General features: G+C 39.9%; 1 protein-coding gene across 7 annotated transcripts in view; it reads left to right on the top strand.

The window, feature by feature from the left end:
* The first annotated feature begins 391 nt into the window (after positions 1–391).
* Positions 392–21,947, top strand: part of CDC42SE2 (CDC42 small effector 2) — a 119,510-nt gene continuing 97,954 nt past the window's right edge. For 4 of the 7 annotated variants that reach the window (XM_024994719.2, XM_024994718.2, XM_059888484.1 and 1 more), the window contains exons 1-2: positions 392–974; positions 1,144–1,244. In XM_024994719.2, coding sequence (XP_024850487.2) covers positions 400–974; positions 1,144–1,244 — 676 coding nt within the window. In that variant the 5' untranslated portion in view covers positions 392–399. The remainder of the gene's footprint in view (positions 975–1,143; positions 1,245–21,947) is intronic. The other 3 variants (XM_059888485.1, XM_059888486.1, NM_001102537.1) reach the window with 2 other exon arrangements.

Below are 21,947 nucleotides of genomic sequence, written 5' to 3'. Positions count from 1 at the left end.
GGCACTCTTAAGTGTTTGATTTCTAGGACATAGAAAATATTACAGATAAGGGAGTCTCATAGATCCAGTGTGTGCGTGTGTTCGTCACTCCAGTCGCGTCCGACTCCACGAACTGTAGTAGCCCGCCAGGCTTCTCTGTCCATGGAACTCTCCAGGCAGGAATACTGGAGTGGATTGCCATTCCCTTCCCCATTGGATCTTCTCGACCCAGGGATTCGACCCTGGTCTCCTACATCGCAGGCAGATTCTTTTATCCCCTGAGCTACAGGGAAGTCCTAGTTTTATGCATATCAAATGCCAGGTGGATATTCTCGGCCTTAAGACAGGTAATGATGGATGCAACAATTCTTAAGTTTCCTTTTTTTTTTTTTTTAAAGGGTGGTTTGGTGATTTCAGGGCATGTACCTCTCAGCTGCTACTGAGAGGCGGTCAGTCAGACGGCTCAGCGCCGACCCTCGTCCGCCTGGGAGAGTCTGCACTATTAGTGCAGGCGCCGCCTCTCCGCGCTGTCTGGGGAAGGGGCGCGAGCCGCCGCGGCGGGCCGCCGGCCTGAGCGTGGGGAGGGGCTCCCGAACGTTCCCACCCAGCCCCGGTCGCCATCTTCCGGCGCGTTCTTTCCCGCGCGGGCTCCAGCCCGGACTCTCTGCCCTCTGCTTGTCCGGGAAGGGGCTTCTAACCCGCGGAGACCACTGGCCGGGCGCGTCGCGGAGGTGCGGGCCAGAGCCCATCCCCGCAGGCGGGGCAGGGGGCGGGGCCAGCCCGGCGGCAGCTGCGCGGCGGCGCGGCCCTCCCGCGGCTCCCGGAGCGCGCACCGCCTCTCGCCCCGCCTGCGCGCGAGCCTGGGCGTGGAGGGAGGGGCCAGGAAGCGGCGAGCGCGCCGGGGAGTGCAGCTGCGGGCGTGGGGGGACAGCAGCCGCGGAGCCGGCGCCGAGAGCGGCTGCTGCCGGAGCGAGCGGCGGAGACAAAAGGCTACGGTGAGTGCATCTCCGGCCCGGGGCGCGCCCCGGGCCTCCCACCTCGCCCTCGCGGCCCCTGGGGCGGAGGCCCGACGCCCTGAACCCCTACCTCCTAGGGCTCCGGGGCGAGTGCGGCCCGGCCCTGCCCGCCGTGCGCTGCGGGCTGAGCCTGCGGCTCCATTTTCAGGTCTGGGCGACGTCCTCCTGCGGACCGTGGCTTTGGTTTTTCTTCCATTCCTTCTGGGAGAGGGTTCCAGACTCTGTTCCGGATTCAAGACTGGCGGACGGGTGAGAGCCCACTGCCCCCCTGTTGTAAAATGGAAATGAAGGCTCCCCCTCCCCCAAACTTTGCCTGTCTGGAAGTCGGGAGGGTGGTGCAAGGGGCGGGTGGAGAGGGCCCGGGTCCTCCAGGTGAGAGTTTCGGCGGGGCGGGGCCCGCGGCTCGGAGTCGGACTCTAGCCCGGGGCGTCCGGCGCGAGCGCCCGCGGGTCTCGCCGCGGTTCGCTATGGGCCGCGGAGAAAAAGCCCTGACCACCTCCGAAGAGCAGCTCGTCCTACTCTTACAGGTTGTTTTACCCAGCGCTTGCCGCCTTACTAGTGATTTTTTGGTAGCGGGTGTGGTAGTTGGTGGCTCGCTGATGCCGCATGAATAGGTGAAAAGAGCCTCGATACGCTGACTTAAGGTGTACAGGAAACATTGAGAGTCCTCTTTAGCTGCTGCTCTTATTTTAAGTGACACGCTTTTGAAGGGGACTTTGGTGCTAATGTTCAGTTTACAAAATTAACATTTTGTTAAAGGGCCTGACGTATAGTAGATGCTCAGTAAAACGCATGAAAGTGAATTTTGAAATGTCAGACAAAGCTAATCTCATAGCTAGTAAAAATTTAGGCACAGACCCTCTTGATTCAGAAGGAAAAAATTGGCAAACACGTTATTTTGGTTTATAAGCTTGTATTTTTATTTCATCCAAGATAGTGTTGAAAAATCAGTTATTTTCAATATTAGGAGCATAGAGAATACGTTTGAAATGTGAATTTTTTTTTAATTTTGAGGAAAGTTGGTAGACATGTTGATATTTCTTAAAAATCAACATTATTGATCTAATTTTCTTTTGAAAGAATAGGGAAGGTGAAGAAAAGCTGCTTGTTTTCTATTGATATTTGATTCTTTTGAGACCCAGCTTTACATTTTATTATGAATAGAGAAGTTTATATGCTTTTGAGGGACTCTGGCATGGTTTTGAGTTGCTTTTTTGAGCAAGAGAGAACTCTTAAGGGACGAAAGAAAGCTAATGTTGCAGTAATATAATTAAACCTTACCACTTACTCTACAGATATTTATTAAGCACCTATTTTATGCTGGCACCTGTGTTGGGTGCTGATTCTTCGGAGCAGACAAAACCCACAATTATCTTTTTCTTAAGCTTAAGCTGAGTGTGTTCTTTCTTCATTATTGATGTTGCAAGGACAGTCTGTCTTACACACTTGGTGCCTATTTAAAATTGGAAAAGATGGCAGGTGAACAGCAGGAAGTGTAGAGTCATAGCAGTCTATTTAGAGGTTAATAAGTAACTTTACAGGGCTAAGACTATTACTGGGTTACATTTTCCTATTGTCAGTTTAATAAAATCCATATTTTTTTAATGAAGGGAAGAAGACTTTTAACAAACTAGTATTTCTGTTCTCTATCCCATATGAGATGTTGTTGATACAGTGTATTTATTGAATAGTAATGTACTTCTGGTTCTGTTTTCTGTAAATAATCTTTGCAGTACTGCGCATGTTCTGCTTTTAAAAATCTTCCAGGAGAACTAGTGGATTCCTTTTCTATAAGAAGTATTTTTAAATAAAGCACTTTTTCAGAAATTTTATTTTGACGTTTTAGTCACTATTTGCAAATAAATGTAGTATTGCATTGATAGTAGTGACAAGTGAAGGACTCTGAGTAATGATTTGTGGTTCCATATTTGAACTTTCCATCTGGTATTAAAACTGGTAAAACTGCTTGCTAAAAAGAGAATGATTTGTAGTAGTGCATTTATTAATTCTAGAAACGAGAATGATTGATCGTACTGCATTTATTCTTAACATAAAGGTTGTGTTGTCTGCTTTTCTCTTATTTACGTATAATAAGAAGGTACTGATTTTTATTCGGATTCTTCAGAAGTCCAAATTAATGTGCTGCAAAGTCAATCTTGATAATTACAGTATAAAGTATATTAATTTTTTACAGATAACTTTTGAATTTAGGTGGACACTTTTGACGTGTTAACACCTTATATGTTGTTGAAGATTTTGTGTGCATTTCAATAGAATTTTCAGATTTTTAGACTTTACTAATAGTTTTTTATGGTTCCTACAAATAATAAGGAAAGTGATCTCTTAAACTTTAGTGCTAGAGGGTTGTGTTAGTTTTTCTTTAAATATGTAGTTCTTATAGAACTACATATGATGAGTTGGTAATGCACATGTGTACTCCTTCTAGTCTGTTGAGAAACCTAGTGACAAATGATAACAGTGATGATAAGAATAATGTAAGCATTATATGTTGAACAAAAAGTGCTTATTTTATTTGGGGCAAGAATTTTATCAAGGTTCTTGACAGTCCGCAGCGTTGAGACATGTTTAAATAATTTTACCAGTAAATTAGAACTCGTAATGACTGGATTTTTTTTATTGTTGTACCTTACAAAAATACTGTGTTTTCAAGGCATTATTTCCTACCTTGGAGTAATTTATAATGTTTTGAGGCTAAATAAATCTGAGCATCATTCCGCTTAATAATTGTTGGAACACTTAAAGTGTGTTGATGCTTTTTTCGTCAAGATATGTTTGACTTGTAGGCAGTTGTCTTTTTTGTTGTTGTAATATCCTTTAGTATAATTTAGAAGGTGTGTTCTTTATCAGATGTAATTAGTAAAGTTATTAAGAAACACACTGGTAAGACATACTGCAACTGTGCCCATATTGTCTGAATAGATTGTGAGAGAGATTATCAATTAACATTCGAAAAGTGCTTTAACCTCATCTCTCACATTTATTCAGTAGGATCGGTTGCTAGTGTGTTTTTAGGTCCCAGTTGTCTCTATTGTGAAAGAAGATAATCATGAAAGATTTCTCATCTGCTTTAGGATGAGTCTCAAATACTTTGTTAAGGCTCCATAAGACTTTTCTCTCAGTTGCAATATTGATTTTCATCTATTTCAGTGTTAATCTCAGTTCTTATGAAAATAATATTTTAACATTTATTGAATATTAATTGTTAGTAAAGTTTCAGGTGTGTTTCAGAGGGGGACGTTATGGGTTCCGTGTGCATTCTTGAGAGGAACTGAGTGAAACATGGTGCTTATCTTCAGTGGTTTGGTGAGGGCTTTTATTCTGATTTTATTCATACTACCTGGAAAAACTTGGAATTTAGCTTGTTAATTATTAACTTTATACATTCTGCTCCCTCAGTTCAAAGCTTAAGTTCAGTTGCACTTTCTATAATACTGACAAGTAACGAACAGGGCAAGATTTAGCTGAAACTGCTCTGGGACCTCATCCAAAGGGAGTTTTTGAACTGAAAGCCCAGAATTTGGTGATGAGTTATCTTTATCACGACACCATTAAAATACCTGCAAATCTATTTTGGTCAAAATGGATTGTAATAGAACAGACTCCCTCTTTTTCCTAGAAAGCGTTAGATAATGCCGTGTTCAATTTAGGTGTATTTGAGGGTGACTGAATTTTGAGCACTGTTTCCATTTGGAAGCTTACCCAGAAATTCGTGCTAAGATTTCTTCCCTTTTTTTTTTTTTTTTGAGTCTATTATAATTTCTTAAATAAGTATTGATTATTTTATTTTTTAATGAGCATTTCTTTTTTAAAAGTTATTTCCTTATTTATGTGCATTAGGTCTTAGTTCTGGCATGCAGGATCTCTAGTTGCAGCATTCAAACTCTTAGTTGCAGCATGTGGGATCTAGTTCCCTGACTAGGGATCAAATTCGGGCCCCCTGCATTGGGAGAGTGTGTTGTCTCAGCCACTGGATCACCGGAGAGGTCCCAACAAATAAGTATTGGTTTTAAATGTGTGTAAATTAAGCTTGTAATTCGCAAAGTTAGAAAAATAACAAAACAATTTCAAGAAAAGGAGAAGACTAAGATTTTTTATTAAATCTTTAGAATTAAATGTATGTAAGCATCTTGTACTAAACCAAAATCGTTTTTGTTTCATTTACTTTAATCTGTGTTAACTTTTTGCTCAGTAAAGCAAAAATGAATTTTTTGGATATATTTAGCACCTAATAGCGGAGAAGCCAATGGCAAACCACTCCAGTACTCTAGCCTGGAAAATCCCATGGACGGAGGAGCCTGGTAGGCTGCAGTCCATGGGGTTGCTAAGAGTCGGACACGACTGAGCGGCTTCACTTTCACTTTTCACTTTCATTCATTGGGGAAGGAAATGGCAACCCACTCCAGTGTTCTTGCCTGGAGAATCCCAGGGATGGGGGAGCCTGGTGGGCTGCCGTGTCTGGGGTCGAGTAGAGTCGGACACGACTGAAGCGACGTAGCAGCAGCAGCACCTAATAGTGGGAGCCCTTGGATATTTGTAGGGATGCAATGGATGGGACTTGATAAGAGTTTAAGCAGAAAACAACTTACTTTCTCTCACTGTATCTTCAAGGCCTCCCTAGAGATTGTCTTTCCCTGAATCTCCAGCCCTTAGGAAAACCAGGTAGCTTGTCTAGTTCTAGGTGGTAAAAAGTCTTCTGCTTATTTGTCAGTAATAGTCTTATTTTAGGGGCTTCCTTAGTGGCCCAGACAGTAGAAAAGCTGCCTGCAATGCAGGAGACCTAGGTTTGATCCTTGGATCAGGAAGGCCCCCTGGAAAAGGGAAAGTCTACTCACTCCAATATTCTTGCCTGGAGAATTCCATGGACAGGGGAGCCTGATGGGCTACAGTCCATGGGTTTGCAAAAAGTCAGACATAACTGAGTGATGAACATGTACACAGTCTTATTTTTGTCATTAGAAGGCATGTGTTCAGAATAACAATGTATTCAAACTCTTCCATGCCATAGAACTTTTCTTCGTAGCTCTGAACTGCTTCAGAGCAAGAGGTCTACTTTGGAGGGAGAGTCCTGAGAATCAGCTTCTCTTTTTCACTTTGCCAGCTCCTCTTTAGTATGCTGTTGGAATCACCTGTCCCGGGTCCACCTCGGTGGGGAAAGGGGCCTGGGGGGACAGGTGTGGTTTTCATGTGGCCGCTGTGCCTTCTGAGTTGGACAGTTTGTTCAAAGCTGGCTCTAGAGGAGTGCTGGAGATGGTTTTCTTGGGGATTCCATGTGTGGGAACCTCCAGCTACTATTCCTGCGGTATTCTTCAGCTCTAGTCCCTTAGGCTTCTAGTTACCCTCGTCTACAGGCTCACTTTGCCTGGGGAGAGGTTTTGCTTTAGTCTTTAAAGTAGTTCTGTTACATTTTAACCAGACCCGCCTGTACTTTATTATTTCACAGGACACACTTCCGAGCATTCTGTCCCAGCTTCAGCTTGCTATCTCTCTAGTTCCTTCTGTTGATGACCCCCCACTTGAACTGTACTTCTGTGTCTGGGACCTACGATTCATTGCTGCTGCTCCCTTTTTAAGTGCCCTGAGCCCCCTTCTTCTACATGCGTGCTTGATTATTTACCGTACTTTGAATCCATAGTCCACTTTAAAATTTTTCGCTTTTGTATATCCTCAGTTCTCTTTTGGACTTCCCAGGTGTCAAAGAATTCACCTGCCAATGCAGGAAATGCAGGAGGCGTGGGTTCAATCCCTGGAAAGATTCCCTGGAGGAGGGCTGGCAACCCACTCCAGAATTCTTGCCTGGAGAATCCCATGGACAAAGGAACCTGGTGGACTACAGTTCATGAGGTTGCAAAGAGTCTGGCATGACTGAGCACTCAGATCCAGTTCTTGTTCAGGGCCTCTCACTTCATGTGCTTACCTGGTAATTGCCAACCTCCCTCCTCCCCACCCACCCATCCAATTCTCCTTCCAGTCCAGCTGATACCTGGCAGCTGGGCTTGAATCAAGGAAGACATTCCTATGCTGACTTGTTCTCCATTTGTGTTGGCCAAGGAGGGTCCTTTGTGCTGTTCACAGTCCTTAATCGTAGTATCAATGGATCCCTGGTGGAATTACCCCACCAGCTGCCCAAATGACTATTTTATACATCCCCTCAAACCTCTGGTGCCTCTTTTCTCTTCTTTTTCAGCTGATGACCTTGTTTCCTGTGTATTAAAAATGAAAGCAATCAGGCGAAAACTTTGCATGTCTCCTCGCTTCTATACCCAGACTGTATGCACTTCCTATTTGCTATGATCATCACGTCCTCTCTTGCTCTTGGTTGTGTCCACTTCCTGTCAGGGCCATTGCATTGCCTCAGGATTCATCCCATTCTGCCAGCCAGTGAGCTGTCTCATTAGTGTTTCCCATATGTATTGCATTATTCCTATCAGCATGAAGATATGCTAAAATATCTCTCATCTTTAAAAACAAACGTACTCCAATAGCACATTTTTCTTCAGCTGCTGTCCTTCAAAAGAGTTGTTATTTGTGGCCACCAGCACTCCCTCTCTGTCTTGGATCCAGCACAAAATTTCTTTTTTTTTTTCTCATCTTCCCTGCTACCTAAACAGTTCTTGTTGAGATTGCTTACTGGTGACCTCCTTGGTAACAAATTCCCTAGTCAGTTCTCAATCTTACTCACTGGATGTAGCAGCTAAAGCGTTTGAAAGTGGTCAGTGAGTTTCTCGTCTTTGAAATCTTTCCTCCCTTTGTTTCTGGGACACTACTGCTTATTTTCACTTTCTTTTGCTGGTTCCTTTTTGTTGCCCCAACTTCTGAAAAATAAGGCAGTTTTCTAGACCTCTATGTTGAGACCTCTTCTGTATTTATACATGGTCTTCTGTGATCTCATCTCAGCCTCTAGCTGGAATTATCATGTATTTCAAGCTAAGAATGTTATCTCTCACCTGGATCTCTTTGCTAACCTTCAGCTGGCTAGGCAGCATTTTCAGTTAGATATCCCAGATTTAACCTGTCAGAACTGAACTCCTCATTCTCCTTCCTCCCTCTCCCACTCCAGTGGTTGTTCCTATTCCAGTTTGCCTCATTTTATTAAATGTCAACTGAATCCAAGCCAGGCTTCAACAGTACATGAACCAGGAACTTCCAGATGTTCAAGCTGGATTTAGAAAAGGCAAAGGAACCAGAGATCAAAGTGCCAGCATCCGTTGGATCATCAAAAAAGCAAGAGAGTTCCAGACAAACATCTATTTCTGCTTTATTGACTATACCAAAGCCTTTGATTGTGTGGATGACAACAAACTGTGGAACATTCTGAAAGAAATGGAAATACCAGACCACCTGACCTGCCTCTTGAGAAATCTGTATGCAGGTCAGGAAGCAACAGTTAGAACTGGACATGGAACAACACACTGGTTCCCAGCTGGGAAAGGAGTATGTCAAGGCTGTATATTGTCACCCTGCTTATTTAACTTCTATGCAGAGAACATCATGAGAAATGCTGGACTGGAAGAAGCACAAGCTGGAATCAAGATTGCCGGGAGAAATATCAATAACCTCAGATATGCAGATGACACCACCCTTATGGCAGAAAGTAAAGAGGAACTAAAAAACCTGTTGATGAAAAAAAAAAAAAAACTGTTGATGAAAGTGAGAGGAGAGTGAAAAAGTTGGCTTAAAGATCAACATTCAGAAAACAAATATCATGGCATCTGGTCCCATCACTTCATGGCAAACAGATGGGGAAACAGTGGCAGGCTTTATTTGTTTGGGCTGCAAAATCACTGCAGATGGTGACTGCAGCCATAAAATTAAAAGACACTTGCTCCTTGGAAGAAAAGTTATGACCAACCTAGACAGCATATCAAAAAGCAGAGACATTACTTTGCCAGCAAAGGTCTATCTAGTCAAAGCAATGGTTTTTCCAGTAGTCATGTATGGATGTGAGCTGCTGAGCTGCCAAGTCACTTCAGTCGTGTCTGACTCTGCGACCCCATAGACGGCAGCCCACCAGGCTCTCCCATCTCTGGGATTCTCCAGGCAAGAACACTGGAGTGGGTTGCCATTTCCTTCTCCAGTGCATGAAAGTGAAAAGTGAAAGTGAAGTCGCTCAGTCGTGTCCAACACTCAGCGACCCCATGGACTGCAGCCCACCAGGCTCCTCCATCCATGGGATTTTCCAGGCAAGAGTACTGGAGTGGGGTGCCTTGGATGTGAGAGTTGGACTATAAAAAAGCTGAGCACCTAAGAATTGATGCTTCTGAACTGTGGTGTTGGAGAGGACTCCTGAGAGTCCCTTGGACTGCAAGGAGATCCAACCAGTCCATCCTAAAGGAGATCAGTCCTGGGTGTTCATTGGAGGGACTGATGTTGAAGCTGAAACTCCAATACTTTGGCCACCTGATGCGGAGAGCTGACTCATTTGAAAAGACCCTGATGCTAGGAAACATTGAGGTCAGGAAGAGAAGGGGACGACAGAGGATGAGATGGTTGGATGGCATCACCAACTCGATGGACATGAGTTTGAGTGAACTTTGGGAGTTGGTGTTGGACAGGGAGGCCTGGTGTGCTGCAGTCCATGGGGTCACAAAGAGTCGGACAGGACTGAACTGAACTGAATCTTTGTTTCTCTGACTGTAACTTTGTAGACATTCTTGATTCCTTTTTGTTACACATTCACACTAATTCACAATAGTGTATCATGAGAATGTGTCCTTTATTTACCTTAAAATCTACCATAAGAATAAATGCGGGAACTTCCTAGTGATCCAGTGGTTAAGAATCCTTCCATTGCAGGGGATGTGGGTTTGATTTCCTGCCCCAGGGGAGTAAGATTCCGTATGCCATGGGGCCGGTGTGCCACAACAAAATTTTGTGTGTTTTGCCAGTTCAGCAAAAATACAAAAAAACTTTTTAAAAATTAAAAAAAGAATAAACATGACCACAGCTTTCTGTCTTCATCTGCACTCCCCACCCCCGCGCCCCTCCCCCACGTAGCCATCATCTCTCGCCTGTGTTATTAGTCATCTCCTGTCTGGTCTCCCTGCTACTTTTGCTCTTCTCTGGTCTCATGAACGTAGCAACCTGGGCAGTCCATTTGAAATGAAAGTCTAATTATTTTACTCCTGTATTCAAAACACTTTGGAGATTTTCCATATCATTTAGAGTAAATGCCAGAATACAACAGTGCCTGCCAGGTCTTCCATCATCTGTGTGGCTGACCTCTCTGATGACATGTCCTACTAGTTTTTCCTTGGCTTGTCCCACCCTAGAAACGTAGGTTTCCTGGTACCTGATGGGCGTCACATTTGCTAAGCGAATGGCTGCTTGTTACTCATGTCTTTGATAACAGCTTATATGTATGTTTCTCTAAAGTAAAAGTATTTCAATTAAAAGTATTTCACCTAAAACCATATAGTCCCATAAGAATTAAGTAAACACAAATTTAGATACAAGAGAAAATGATAAGTTTGAAATGAATTTTTTGTATAGAAGGTGAAAATACCCAGGAAAATGGTAAACAGCGGAGGAGGTGAGAAAGGAATGGAAAGAGGTTAAGGTAAATGGAATGAAGAAAAGGAAAGCCAAATTTCAAAGTAGGGAGCCACTCTAAGAAGAAAACTATTGTTGGCTTGCCGCATATTTCTTTTAGGCTTCCCTGGTGGCTTGCAGTGCAGGAGACACAGGTCCATCCCTGGGTTGGGACGATCCCCTGGAGGAGGAAATGGCAACCCACTCCAGTCTTCTTGTCAGGAAAATCCCGTGGACGGAGGAGCCTGGTGGTGTGCAGTCCTTGGGGTCGAAGAGAGCTGGATGCGACTGAGCACATATTTCTTTAGGCTTTGTTTCTTGAATTCTGAGTCTTGTTGATTTACATGGATGTAGACACTGGGACTGCGCTTACCTTTGCTTTATCAGGAATATGGGCTCAAATGAGACTTGAAAGCAAAACTAATTGTTTTTCTGTTGCCAAACTCCTTTTATTAAAGGAAAGCAGTTGCCATTACCAAAAGAGTAGTTTTCCTGGCAGTATTCTTAGCTTTTTTTTTTTTTTCTGTAGACTGCTCAAACAGAAATCTCAAGATTTGCGGGAGGGATGTTCAGGGTACAAAAATTTGCTACTGAGTCTTCTCTTTTCGGTACTGGACTGCCTGTTTACTCACCCTCACAAGAGAGGGGGAGTATCTCTCAGCACAGTTACTGTATTCTGTGGTAAAGCAGCAGCTAGGTATGTTAGTGTGCATGCCTGTTGAGTCATACTATATGTATATTTGTGTTCTTAATGAAAGATACTGAATATATTTAAACTTCAACTTAACCTGCTATTTAGGTAGGAAATGAGAGTTCAAGAGTATATGCAAACTATTTCATTCTGATGAGACAAGATTTAAAAAAAATTTTTTTTCCTGAGTTACAGGTCTCATTTCCTATTGATTTAAAGAAATCCTTTTAAATAAATTATTGAGATAGGTGGCTTAGATACTCCTGAATGAGTAATTTTTTATGTGCAAGCATATATTCCTTATAAACCAATCTTAACTATTTAACTGTTTTTGTATAATATGTAGTAATTTCTGTCCTGATTGTCTTGTCTGACAGATTGTTCTGTGGCTAATAATACGGACTTAATTTTCATGATCATAGAGGTGTGGACATGTATGAATCTTTACAGATTTGTAGTATGCAAGTATAATTTAACTTGTTTATGCTTGTTACATACTTTAACTACTAAACAATAACATCTATAAATCAGGCTTGGTATTTTGTTTTTCTTTCCCATTAAATAGGAAATTAAAATACAATTTATATGAACACATATGACTATTAGAATTTTTTAAAAACTTTCTTCTGTGTAAAGTCATTTCAGATGACATGCTAGCAAATGTTTTCCTACAGTATTGAATTTGTCATTCTGTACTTTTAGTTCATATGTTAGTATTTCACATCTGAATTCATGTTAGTATTTCACATATGAAATAACCATCTTGGATTAATAAAATAATTATTTCTGAACTGATGGATAGTCTTAACCACTACTACATTTATTTCAGCTATATTCATAGGTTAGGCCCATCATACTTACATTGCTTTAACTTCGTAACGTTCTACATATATTGTGAAGTAACCAGAATGATTATATTGAGAAGGGTAATAAGATTAATAGGCTTTGACCTAAGTCTCATAAGGGATTGTTTAAATGATTCACTGAAGTATGCATTCATTCATTCTTTTAACATTCATCAAACTACTGTGTGAAAGTGCTTCCAGTCTACTCAGAGTAGAATACAAGCTGTAGTCATCCGGGAAATAAAACCCCGCTGTGTATGTGCTGCAGCCCTGCCGCCCTCTCAGGAGCATTTCATCTTTGCTCACTACGTGCCTGCCACGCTAACGCTTGTTTTCTTAAACATGTCCTGCTTGTTCTTTCCTTATTAAGGCTTTTACATGGGTTGTTTCCTCTGCCTAAAATAGTCTTCCCCCTATGGTTGGCCTCTTATCTTTAATATCTCACTCAAATATCAACTCATTTCCTCACTGCTCAGTTTAAAATAGCCCGTGCCCCCCATCACTGTTTTACTTTCTTCATAGCATAAGTGGGAAACTGGATAATTCAGGCAGCAGCTTGTTTTAGAGAAGGAGAAGATTTTAGGAACCATGCTGCTGATCCTTTGATCAGAGCATTAGGTGGAACCAGGGGTGTGTTGGAGCTGGTGAGCTGATGGTGTGACTGTGTGCGTCTCTCCAGCTTCATGTTCGGTGATGGTGTATTGACAGGCTACAGTGGAAAATGGGCAAAAGCTATAAACCAGGGCCTTTTCCCCCCAGAGAGATGGTTGTTAAATATCAATCACTAGACCTCTTACTGGGACCATATGAAATTGCTGTTTTTATAGATTAAAAAAAATGCTTGAATATTGGCAATTTCTTATGGTTTATCTTAGTGGAGTTACTTACTATGGTTGAAAGATACTTTCTTCATATGAGTTAATAAAATTACCTTTGTGCTTTACCTTGTGTGTCTTTTCAAAACTGCATTCCCTTCACTTCTGACAATTACTTCTAGATTGATTTAATATGTAAAAATTGGCTGTTTATATATTAATTGCTTAGCTGTTTACCTCGTTTTTAACTAGTTCTTTGCAAAAGCAGGCACAGGAGGTCTTGCATTTCTAAGGGTGTTGTTGGGTCTGCTACTGAGTCTTAATTGAAAGGCATGCTTTTCCTGGTGAAGAAACCAGAGTTGGTTCAATTTGAGTTATAAATTGTTAGATAATTTTTTAAATTTGCTTTTCAGAATGATTTACATAAATATACGAGCATTCAGTTTTTTCTGGCTTTTTCTTTTTCCCTTTATCATCCTGTAGGTATTTACTGTCTCTAATTTATTTATTTTCTGCTCTTCTGTGATTTCTTTTACGAATCAGTGTCTAAATCAATGAAGTCATTTTGTCTTGTCTCTCAAGTGTTAGTAGTTTTCCCCTGTGGTCTTCCTTATCTATGGTCACCTGGGCATTCCAAGCCATTTTCCACCTTTACCCCCCAGTTGTAAAAACAGACATGAAGCTACATCTTTCTTATAGGCGCCATTTTCCTGTTTGAAGGAATTTATTGTTTAAAAACTGAACCTTGTTGACTGAGGAGATTTCAGTAACATTTCTTGAGTAACAGTTGCATTATCTTAACTCTGAATATGTGGGTTTGAATTGGTGGTATTGAATAAAATGTGGCTCACAGGTTTCTTTAATTCACATTGTTCTGTCTTATGCACAAGCTTAAAAAAAATAACGTGTTTAATGCAGATAATCAGAATACACATAAAATCTAAAAAATAAAAGCACATCCATAATCCTTAAGATAACTGCTAAGATAACTGTTACTTAGTTAACATAACTACCTAAGATATCTACTAGTTATGTTTTGATGAATGTCCTTCCAGACAAATCAACAAATTGCTTTTTTCTACAAAAGCAAGATCTTAGTACATATACTATTCTATAATGTCGTACATTACCAAATAGTGTGATCTTTATAAAAGCATTACTTTTTATTATTTGTTTGAAAGGATCTTACAGAGTGGAAATTTTGTTGATACAGGGTAAAACTAAAGTTGTGATTGAAAACAATGGTGCTTATGGGGGAGAGTAGAATGTAGTAAGTTACCTCAAGACAAGAATTATTTCAGCATTAATTGTTTTCTTAAGAGCCCTCTTACCATTGCACAATAGCCTGATTGTATTATACCAGCTAAGGAAAACAGTACATGAGTCTATGTACAGAAGAATTATTTTAATAATAGCCCTAGTATAAAATAGGGGGCTGTACCTAAGTTCCTATTTTTTGGTTTGCCCCAAATCATATTGATACTTTAATACTAAGATATTTTAAAAGAAAAATGTGTTTTATTGAAGGACTTCATCTAATTTTATCAGATAATCCTACCCTTTTTAAGTGAAGAATGAATGAGTTCCTGGAAAATGAAAATGTTGGTATATGGATTCTTGTTTTACTGTTCAGGTTATTTTTTTGTTTCATGAATGTGAAAATCTTTGTGGGATTGTTACTGGTGTGTTGTATCCTTTGGATATCAGTCCTGATCTTGTCAGGTAGATGGTTTGGTCTTAAAGTAGCAGTTTTTAAAGCTAATGAAGAAAAAATAAATAAATAAAGCTAAGGAAGGGTCCTGTGAGAGTTGTATAATTCAAATGACTTTTCTGTTACCACAGTGGTATCCGTTACATAGGGTAGAGTAGGTGATTTCTTGGTTTGGTTTTGTTCTTCTCGACCTTGTCCTGTTCCGTGTTGTGTTACTGCTTGCTCACCAGGCCCTGAAGACTTTCTCTCTTTGGTAGCTAACATAGCCATTTCTGCTACTCCACATGGTGCTACTTCCTGGATAGTACATATATTGCTGAAAACATTTCTCATGTGGTAAAGGAGAATAAAAAGCAATGTAGTTGATGTGGCTTTTTCTGCTGAAAAAATTACGCATTCGTTGGCTAAAGTGAGGACTGGCAGTCAGTCCCTAAAAAACGGTTTTTCACTGAGTGATCACGTGTTTGTAAATGGATATGCAAGAACCTTTGCTTGTTGGTAGGTATTGTGAATCTTGATAAATTCAAGAAAAGTGTTTAGAATTATTCCATCTCGCTGTTTTAAAAATTGGTATTTTTAAAAAGTTCCATTTTACAGTGAATTTTTAAGCCTCCCATTTTTATATTTATTTTGTGACTAATGACTTTGTTTTTGTAAAAATGGTACACATACACTGAGGAAGCTTAGAAATAATTAGTCACGTTGTAACTGGCAGTACTCGTATTCAAAGTCTTGTCTGATAGCTTGGGAAAAGCTATAAAGTGGCACAAAGAATGTGGACTTTAGAATCAGGCACACCTCAGTTTGATTCATAACTCTGCCATATATTTTCAGTATGGCAGGATCTTACCCTTGGTGATTTTTGTGTTCTTTTTAGATTAAGTTAGGGTAGTAGGTTTGTTAGGATTAAATGAAGTACACAGTACTTCTACTTTGGCCTGTAGAAGGTGTTAATAGTTTTTTTCTTTTTTACTGCTCACTATTATTTGAAAGTATCTCTGCAAGTCACTTTGGACAATTACCTTAAAAGTGATCTGTGTTCAGGAAAGTGGGAATATATGTCATCCAAGTGGACTCCATTGTAGTGCCACATCAGTCTGCCTATCTGAGGGGAAAGTGGTTATTGCAACTTTTTTAAAGAGTACTTTGACCTCATGGAAAACTTTAAAGGCTGAAGTAGAACTCAGGATGAGTTAATTATTGCTGGCCAGAATGGTAAGAAAGTAACTGATTTCTCTGTTTAGTGAGAAATAAAAATGTTTATGTGTAACAATTGCATACATAAAGATGTCTATATTAAAGGCTAACAACTAACCAGCTGACCCTTTGCAAAAGAAAAATATGACTGAAATAGGGAAGAAGTGTTCAACTTTAATAATAATCAATAGCCAGTCTCTTTTTTCATATTTAAGATTTAAGAAATGGTGCTTTTTCACCCCAGTACAGTGACGTAGATACTAAATGCCTTGCTAGAGAGAACATATAAACCTGTAGAACCCTTTTGAATACAGTTTGGCAAATATCATATTTGCTAGTCGTATTTCTGCCTCTAAGAGTAAACCCTCAGGAAGTAACCTTCCTTTAACGCCCTACCCTTTTTTTTTTTGAAGGAGGATGTTAATGTCTTTTTTTGTAACAACTTTATTCAGATATTGTGATTTGTAGTAAATATTTATTTGGTCTTGGTCCCCTGTTGCTGGCACTGAGCTCCCAAAACTATTGGGATTTCGGAGAGTGAGGAGAGCGGGTAAGGTATCTTTTGTTATGTTAATGAATGACTTTGAAAGGCTTGTGGGTTTGGGGACTGGTTGCCAGGGAAACCGAGGGAGTGATTAGTGGAGGGTTGGAACTTTCAGTCCTACACCCCTCTGACCTGGAGAGGAAGGGGGTTGGAGGTTGAATCACCAGTACCATGATTCAGTCAGTCAGTTTCCATGTGATGAAACTTCCGTAAAAATCTGAAAAGATGGGATTCGAAGAACTTCTAGGCTGGTGAACACGTGGAGGTGCTGAGTGCGTGGAGTCCTCAGAACATGGAAGCGCTGTGCCCCTTGCCCCGTGACTTGCCCAGTGTATCACAGGACTGTTCTTGAATTATACCTTTTTTTTTTTTTTTTTTAATAAGCTGGTGGTCTAGTAAGTGAAATATTTCTCAGAATTCTGTGAGTGGATCTAGCAAATTAATCAAACCTTTGAGGAGTTTCGTGGGAAGCTCAGAAACACAGTGACAACCAGGGTTTATAATGTGACTTCTGAAGGGCAGGGGAGCGGTCTCAAAGGGCTGAGCCCTTAACTTACAGGATGTGATGTTATCTGTAGGTAGATACTGTCAGAATTGAGGTGAATTGTATGACCCCCAGTTGGTGTTGGAGAATTGCTTGACATTGGTGTTTTCTTCACATCGCAGTTGGTGTCAGAATTGTCATTTATAAATCATATTTCACCTTTTAAAAGTATATATGTAAGTTCTGTGCATGCATCACCACTATCTAATTTTGGAATATTTTGTCACTTCTAAAAGAAGCTAGCAGTCATTCCCCATTCCTCCCTTCCTCCCAGCCTGTGACAACCACTAGTCTGTTTTCTTTCTGGATTTACCTCGCGTGGACATTTTATGTAAGTGAGTTCATACAGTTTGTGGCCTGTTGTGCGTGGCTTTCTTCACGTAGCGTAATGTCTCAAGGTTCATCTCTGTTGTACCATTTATCAGCACTTCATTCTCTGACATGGCTGAATGTTATTTGTATGAATCTATACCACATTTTGTTAATCCATTCATCAGTTAATGGATATTTGGTTTGTTTCCACATTTGGGCTATTATGAATAATGGTGCTCTGAATATTTACTTCGAACTTTGTATGGATGTATGTTTTAATTTATCTTAGATATATACTTAGGAGTAGAAATGCTGGGTTATGTTGTAACTTGACGTTTAACATTCTGAGGTCCTACTGAACTTTTCCAAAGTGATTGTACCATTTGCATTTTTTATAACTGGCTTCCTTCATTTAGTGTTTGTTTTTCAGGGTTCAGCCATGTTTTAGTGTGTGTAAGTACTCACCCCTTTTTGTAGTGAATATTATTCCTTTGCATGGATCAACCATGTTTCTTTTATCCTGAAAAAAGCTTTCTATCCAGAAATGTTCAATGATGCATTATTTGTATTGAAGAAAATTGAAAATTACTTAAAAGTTTTAGTAAAGAGAAGTGGTTAAATTAGGTACACCTTATGGCCTATCTGTTTTGGAGAGTTTCAAGGGAAAGTCGTTGTCAGAGTGCTGTGGTAGGTACACGGCTGTACACGTACGACTATTCCGTGTCTATAGCTTTGGGGGATAGTGATAACCAAATTTTAAAACATTTCTATGTTTTCACAATAGACAATAGTATATTTCTATACTTTTCATAGCATCTATTTCTTTATCAGAGTAAAAGAAACGTTAGAAAAAAATGCCCATAGCTATAGCTGTGTATATTACTGATACAAATTTGTTCAGCCAAGAAAAGCAAGATCACTCACTGTTAGGAATGTTACTGTTTTGGGTTCATCCAGTAATTATCATATTATAGCATTTCAGACTACTGTTAAAAAAGAACTTTTGATTCTTCATAATTACCTCAGATTTTTAATTCATAACTGTAGCGTGGAATAATTCTAATTCCTGGGAATTTTATTTCTGAAATGGGGAGGAGGAGGATAAATATAGGCTATGCACTTATTTGTTTATTGGCCACGCTACTCAGCATACAGGAATCTTAGTTTCCCAACCAGGGATTGAGTCCGCGCCCCCTGCCTTGGAAGCCTGGAGTCTTAACTGCTGGACTGCCGGGGAAGTCCAGGCAGTGCATTTTTTAAAAAAATTTATTGGAGTGTAGTTAATTTACAATGTTGTGTTAGTTTCTGCTGTACCAGAGTGAATCAGGTTTTTTATGTGTACACACACACACACACACACATATCCACTCTCTTTTAAAGATTTTTTCCCCACCTGTGTCATTAGGGAATATTGAGGAGAGTTCCTTGTGCTATGCAGTAGGTCCTTATTAGTTATCCATTTCACGTATAGCAGTGTGTATATGTCAGTACCAGTCTCCCACTTTATCCCTCCCACTGCTCTTTCCCTCTTGGTAACCAAATAACAAATACAAAAAACAAACACCTGTGACTGTTCCTACTGATATTTTGTAAATAAGTTCATTTGTACCATTTTTTAGCTCCCGCACCCATGGTATTTGTCTTCCTCTGACTGACTTCTCTCAGTTTCACAGTCTCTAGGTCCATTCATGTTGTTGCAAATGGCATTATTTTGTTCTATTTTATGGCTGAGCAATATTCCACTGTATATATGTACTTCATCTTTATTTGTTTCTCTGTGACAGAATTTAGCTTGCGTCCATATCCTGGCTGTTGTAAATAGTGCCCCAGGGAACATCGGGGTGCATATATCATTTCGAAGTTACGTTTTCTCTGGATATATGCCCGAGAGTGGGATTATATACAGTTCTATCTTAGTGTTCTGTGTTTCCTTTTTACTTTTTGCTCTTCTCCACAGCAGTTGTACCAGTTTACATTCTCATCACACCTTCTCCAGCATATTTTATTTGTAGATTTTTTGCTAGCCATTCTGATTGGTAAGAAATTATACTTTCATGTGCTTTTGGTTTGCATTTCTCTCACAATTAGTGATGTTGAACGTCTTTTTGTATGCTTTTTGGCCATCTGTATGTCTTTGGAGAAGTATCTGTTTAGATCTTCCACCCATTTTTTGATTGCACTGGTTTTTGTTTTTGTTTTTAATATTGAGCCGTGTGGGCTGTTTGTATATTTTGGAGATTAATCCCTTGTCAATTCCTCCATTTTCACCCATCCTCTGGGTTGTCTTTTCATTTTATTTATGGTTTCCTTTGCTGTGCAAAGGCTATTAAGTTCAGTTAGGTCCCCCCCCCCCTTTTTTTTTTTAATTTTCATGTCTCTTGGAGGTGGATCAGAAGAGATCTTGCTGCAATTTATGTCAAACAGTGCTCTGCCTTTGTCTCCGTCCAAGAGTTTTGTAGTATCCAACCTTAATTTCAGGTTTTGGTCCATTTTGAGTTTATTTTTGTGTATGGTGTTAGAGAGTACTCTACTTTTATTCTTTTACGTGTGGCTGTCCAGTTTTCCTAGCACTGCCTATAGAAGAGATTGTCTTTTCTGCATTATATATTCTTACTTCCTTTAACCATAGGTGCATACGTTTTTCTCTGAACTTTCTGTCCTTTTCCATTGATTTGTATTTCTGTTTTTGTGGCAGTACCACACTGTCTTGATTCCCGTAGCTTAATAGTGTAGTCTGAAGTCAGGGAACCTGACTCTTCAGCTGTTTTTCCCTCAAGATTGCTTTGGCTATTCATGGCCTTTTGTGTTTCCATACAAATTGTTAATTTTTTTATTCTAATTCTGTGAAAAATTAAGCAGTGCATATTTTGATTTTGAAATACCATATGTATCAGAGTTCATTGCAAAAAACAAACACTGCTTTCCGAAAATCATGACCTTGTGGGTTCTGCTTACTCATTTTCATGGAAAATGTTGCTATAAAACTTGTTAGTCCTCATTGTCAAACCAGCCAAAGTGGATATGTTTTCTTGTCAGAAATATCTACTTTTTCAGTTCTAATAAAAATGGCAGTTTCTGCATTGAACAACCACTGGATAATTACTTTCACTTGTGAATTCTAACACTTGATTGATTAGGTAAGGAGTCTTGCCATTAATTGATTGATCAGGTAAGGAGTTTTTTGCCATGAGTTTCTTTCAGTATTTCTTGCTGTGCTTATATGAGGCTCTTCCTTATCCTCCCAGTTATCCCTTTGGTGCCCTGGCAATTTCTTGGAAGCAAAGTTCCTTACTAAGCTTTATGACAAGTAAAAAGTATGACTGTCTTCTATAACGTGGGAGGGCTACTGTGACAAGGAAGGTGGAAAAAGAATGAATGATGCACATCAGTTTTAGTAAAGGGTACAGGAGGGAGGTGGAGATCTGGAGATTGATTTCCTTAAAGCTGTGCAGACCTGTGTACCTCCTGGAAAGCGTCACACCTGGCACTAGGTTGCAGGCCCTTGAGTTAGCGGAACAACATTATCTTCTGCTTTAATTGGTGGTGTGTGTTTAAGTAAATTATCTCATTTACTTTTAAATTTTGCCTTGAAAGCTTGGACAAATTTATAATTGACCTTTATGATGAGACAGAGTAGTTTTTACAGTGGTTCATGGAGCAATGAACATAGTAATCAGAACCTCATGGAAGAGATGCTAAAACATAAAAATTAGGAGAAGAAAAAAGGAAACTGGATCTCTACCTCACACTGGACAGCAGGATGAATTTTTGATTTTCCAGAGATGAGTATAAAAAAAGAAAACCTTAAACATATTAGAAGGGAATGTTTAGCATGAAAACTTTTGGGTGTTGGGAAAGCCTTCATAAGCAATCCAACACACTCCTTTTTCTCATCAAAAAAGTCTCAAGTTATTGTTATATGGCCATAATTGTTTTTTAAAATATGTGAATTATTTTTCAGAAATCCAATTTTCAGAATACATATAAGATCAAGATTGTCATTTACATCTAAGTTACCTTGCAGTTTCATATATCATGTTTCCCCTTCTGCTCTTAAGCATAAAGAACTTTTCAAAGTGCTGCTATTGTAATAAACATGACCCAATACCCATTAACCTTCCTAATGATTGCTTTGCTAGATTTAGGGGTTATTTGGCTCTTGGTTGCAGACATGGTTGGTTGTATTTGTGCAGAAATGTGTGGAATTAAAGTTGTTAGGAAACCAGTCAGCTGCATTCTCTTGAAATAAACTATTGGTTGCCAGTCTTCTTTCAAATGGAGATTTTCGTAGTAAATAATAATAATATATATACTTACAAAGTTGTATATTGAACAGTTGAACCTTTAGAGAGATTTTTATAGTACAAGCAGCAGGCTTGTCAGATTTTAATCTGAAAATGGGTAAGAATCTATTTTCCATTTGTTGTTATTTTTCTTTAAAGTCTCCCGCGCCCCCGCCCCCGCCACTTTCAGTTCTCAATGAACAATTTGTACTTTTAGTCCCTCGTGTCCTTCTCTGCAAGACAGTGATGCGATTTATCACATCTTCATTCCTTATTAAGTCAATTGGGGCAAATTAAATATGTTCTGACTTTCTCAAGATAAGTTGAGATTTCAGCCCCCTCTGCATTTACCAGAAATAATACCATACTGAGTCACTCTCTGAAAAAGCACAGCTGGTAGAAGAAATTGCATGTTAATGATATTGTCAGTGTAGGAGGGCCACTGCATATAGCGAAGCAGA

Source organism: Bos taurus, chromosome 7, assembly GCF_002263795.3.
Source record: "Bos taurus isolate L1 Dominette 01449 registration number 42190680 breed Hereford chromosome 7, ARS-UCD2.0, whole genome shotgun sequence".
Taxonomy (NCBI): domain Eukaryota; kingdom Metazoa; phylum Chordata; class Mammalia; order Artiodactyla; family Bovidae; genus Bos; species Bos taurus.
The sequence above is the reverse complement of the archived record's forward strand: the minus strand, read 5'-3'. Positions and strand labels throughout refer to the sequence as shown.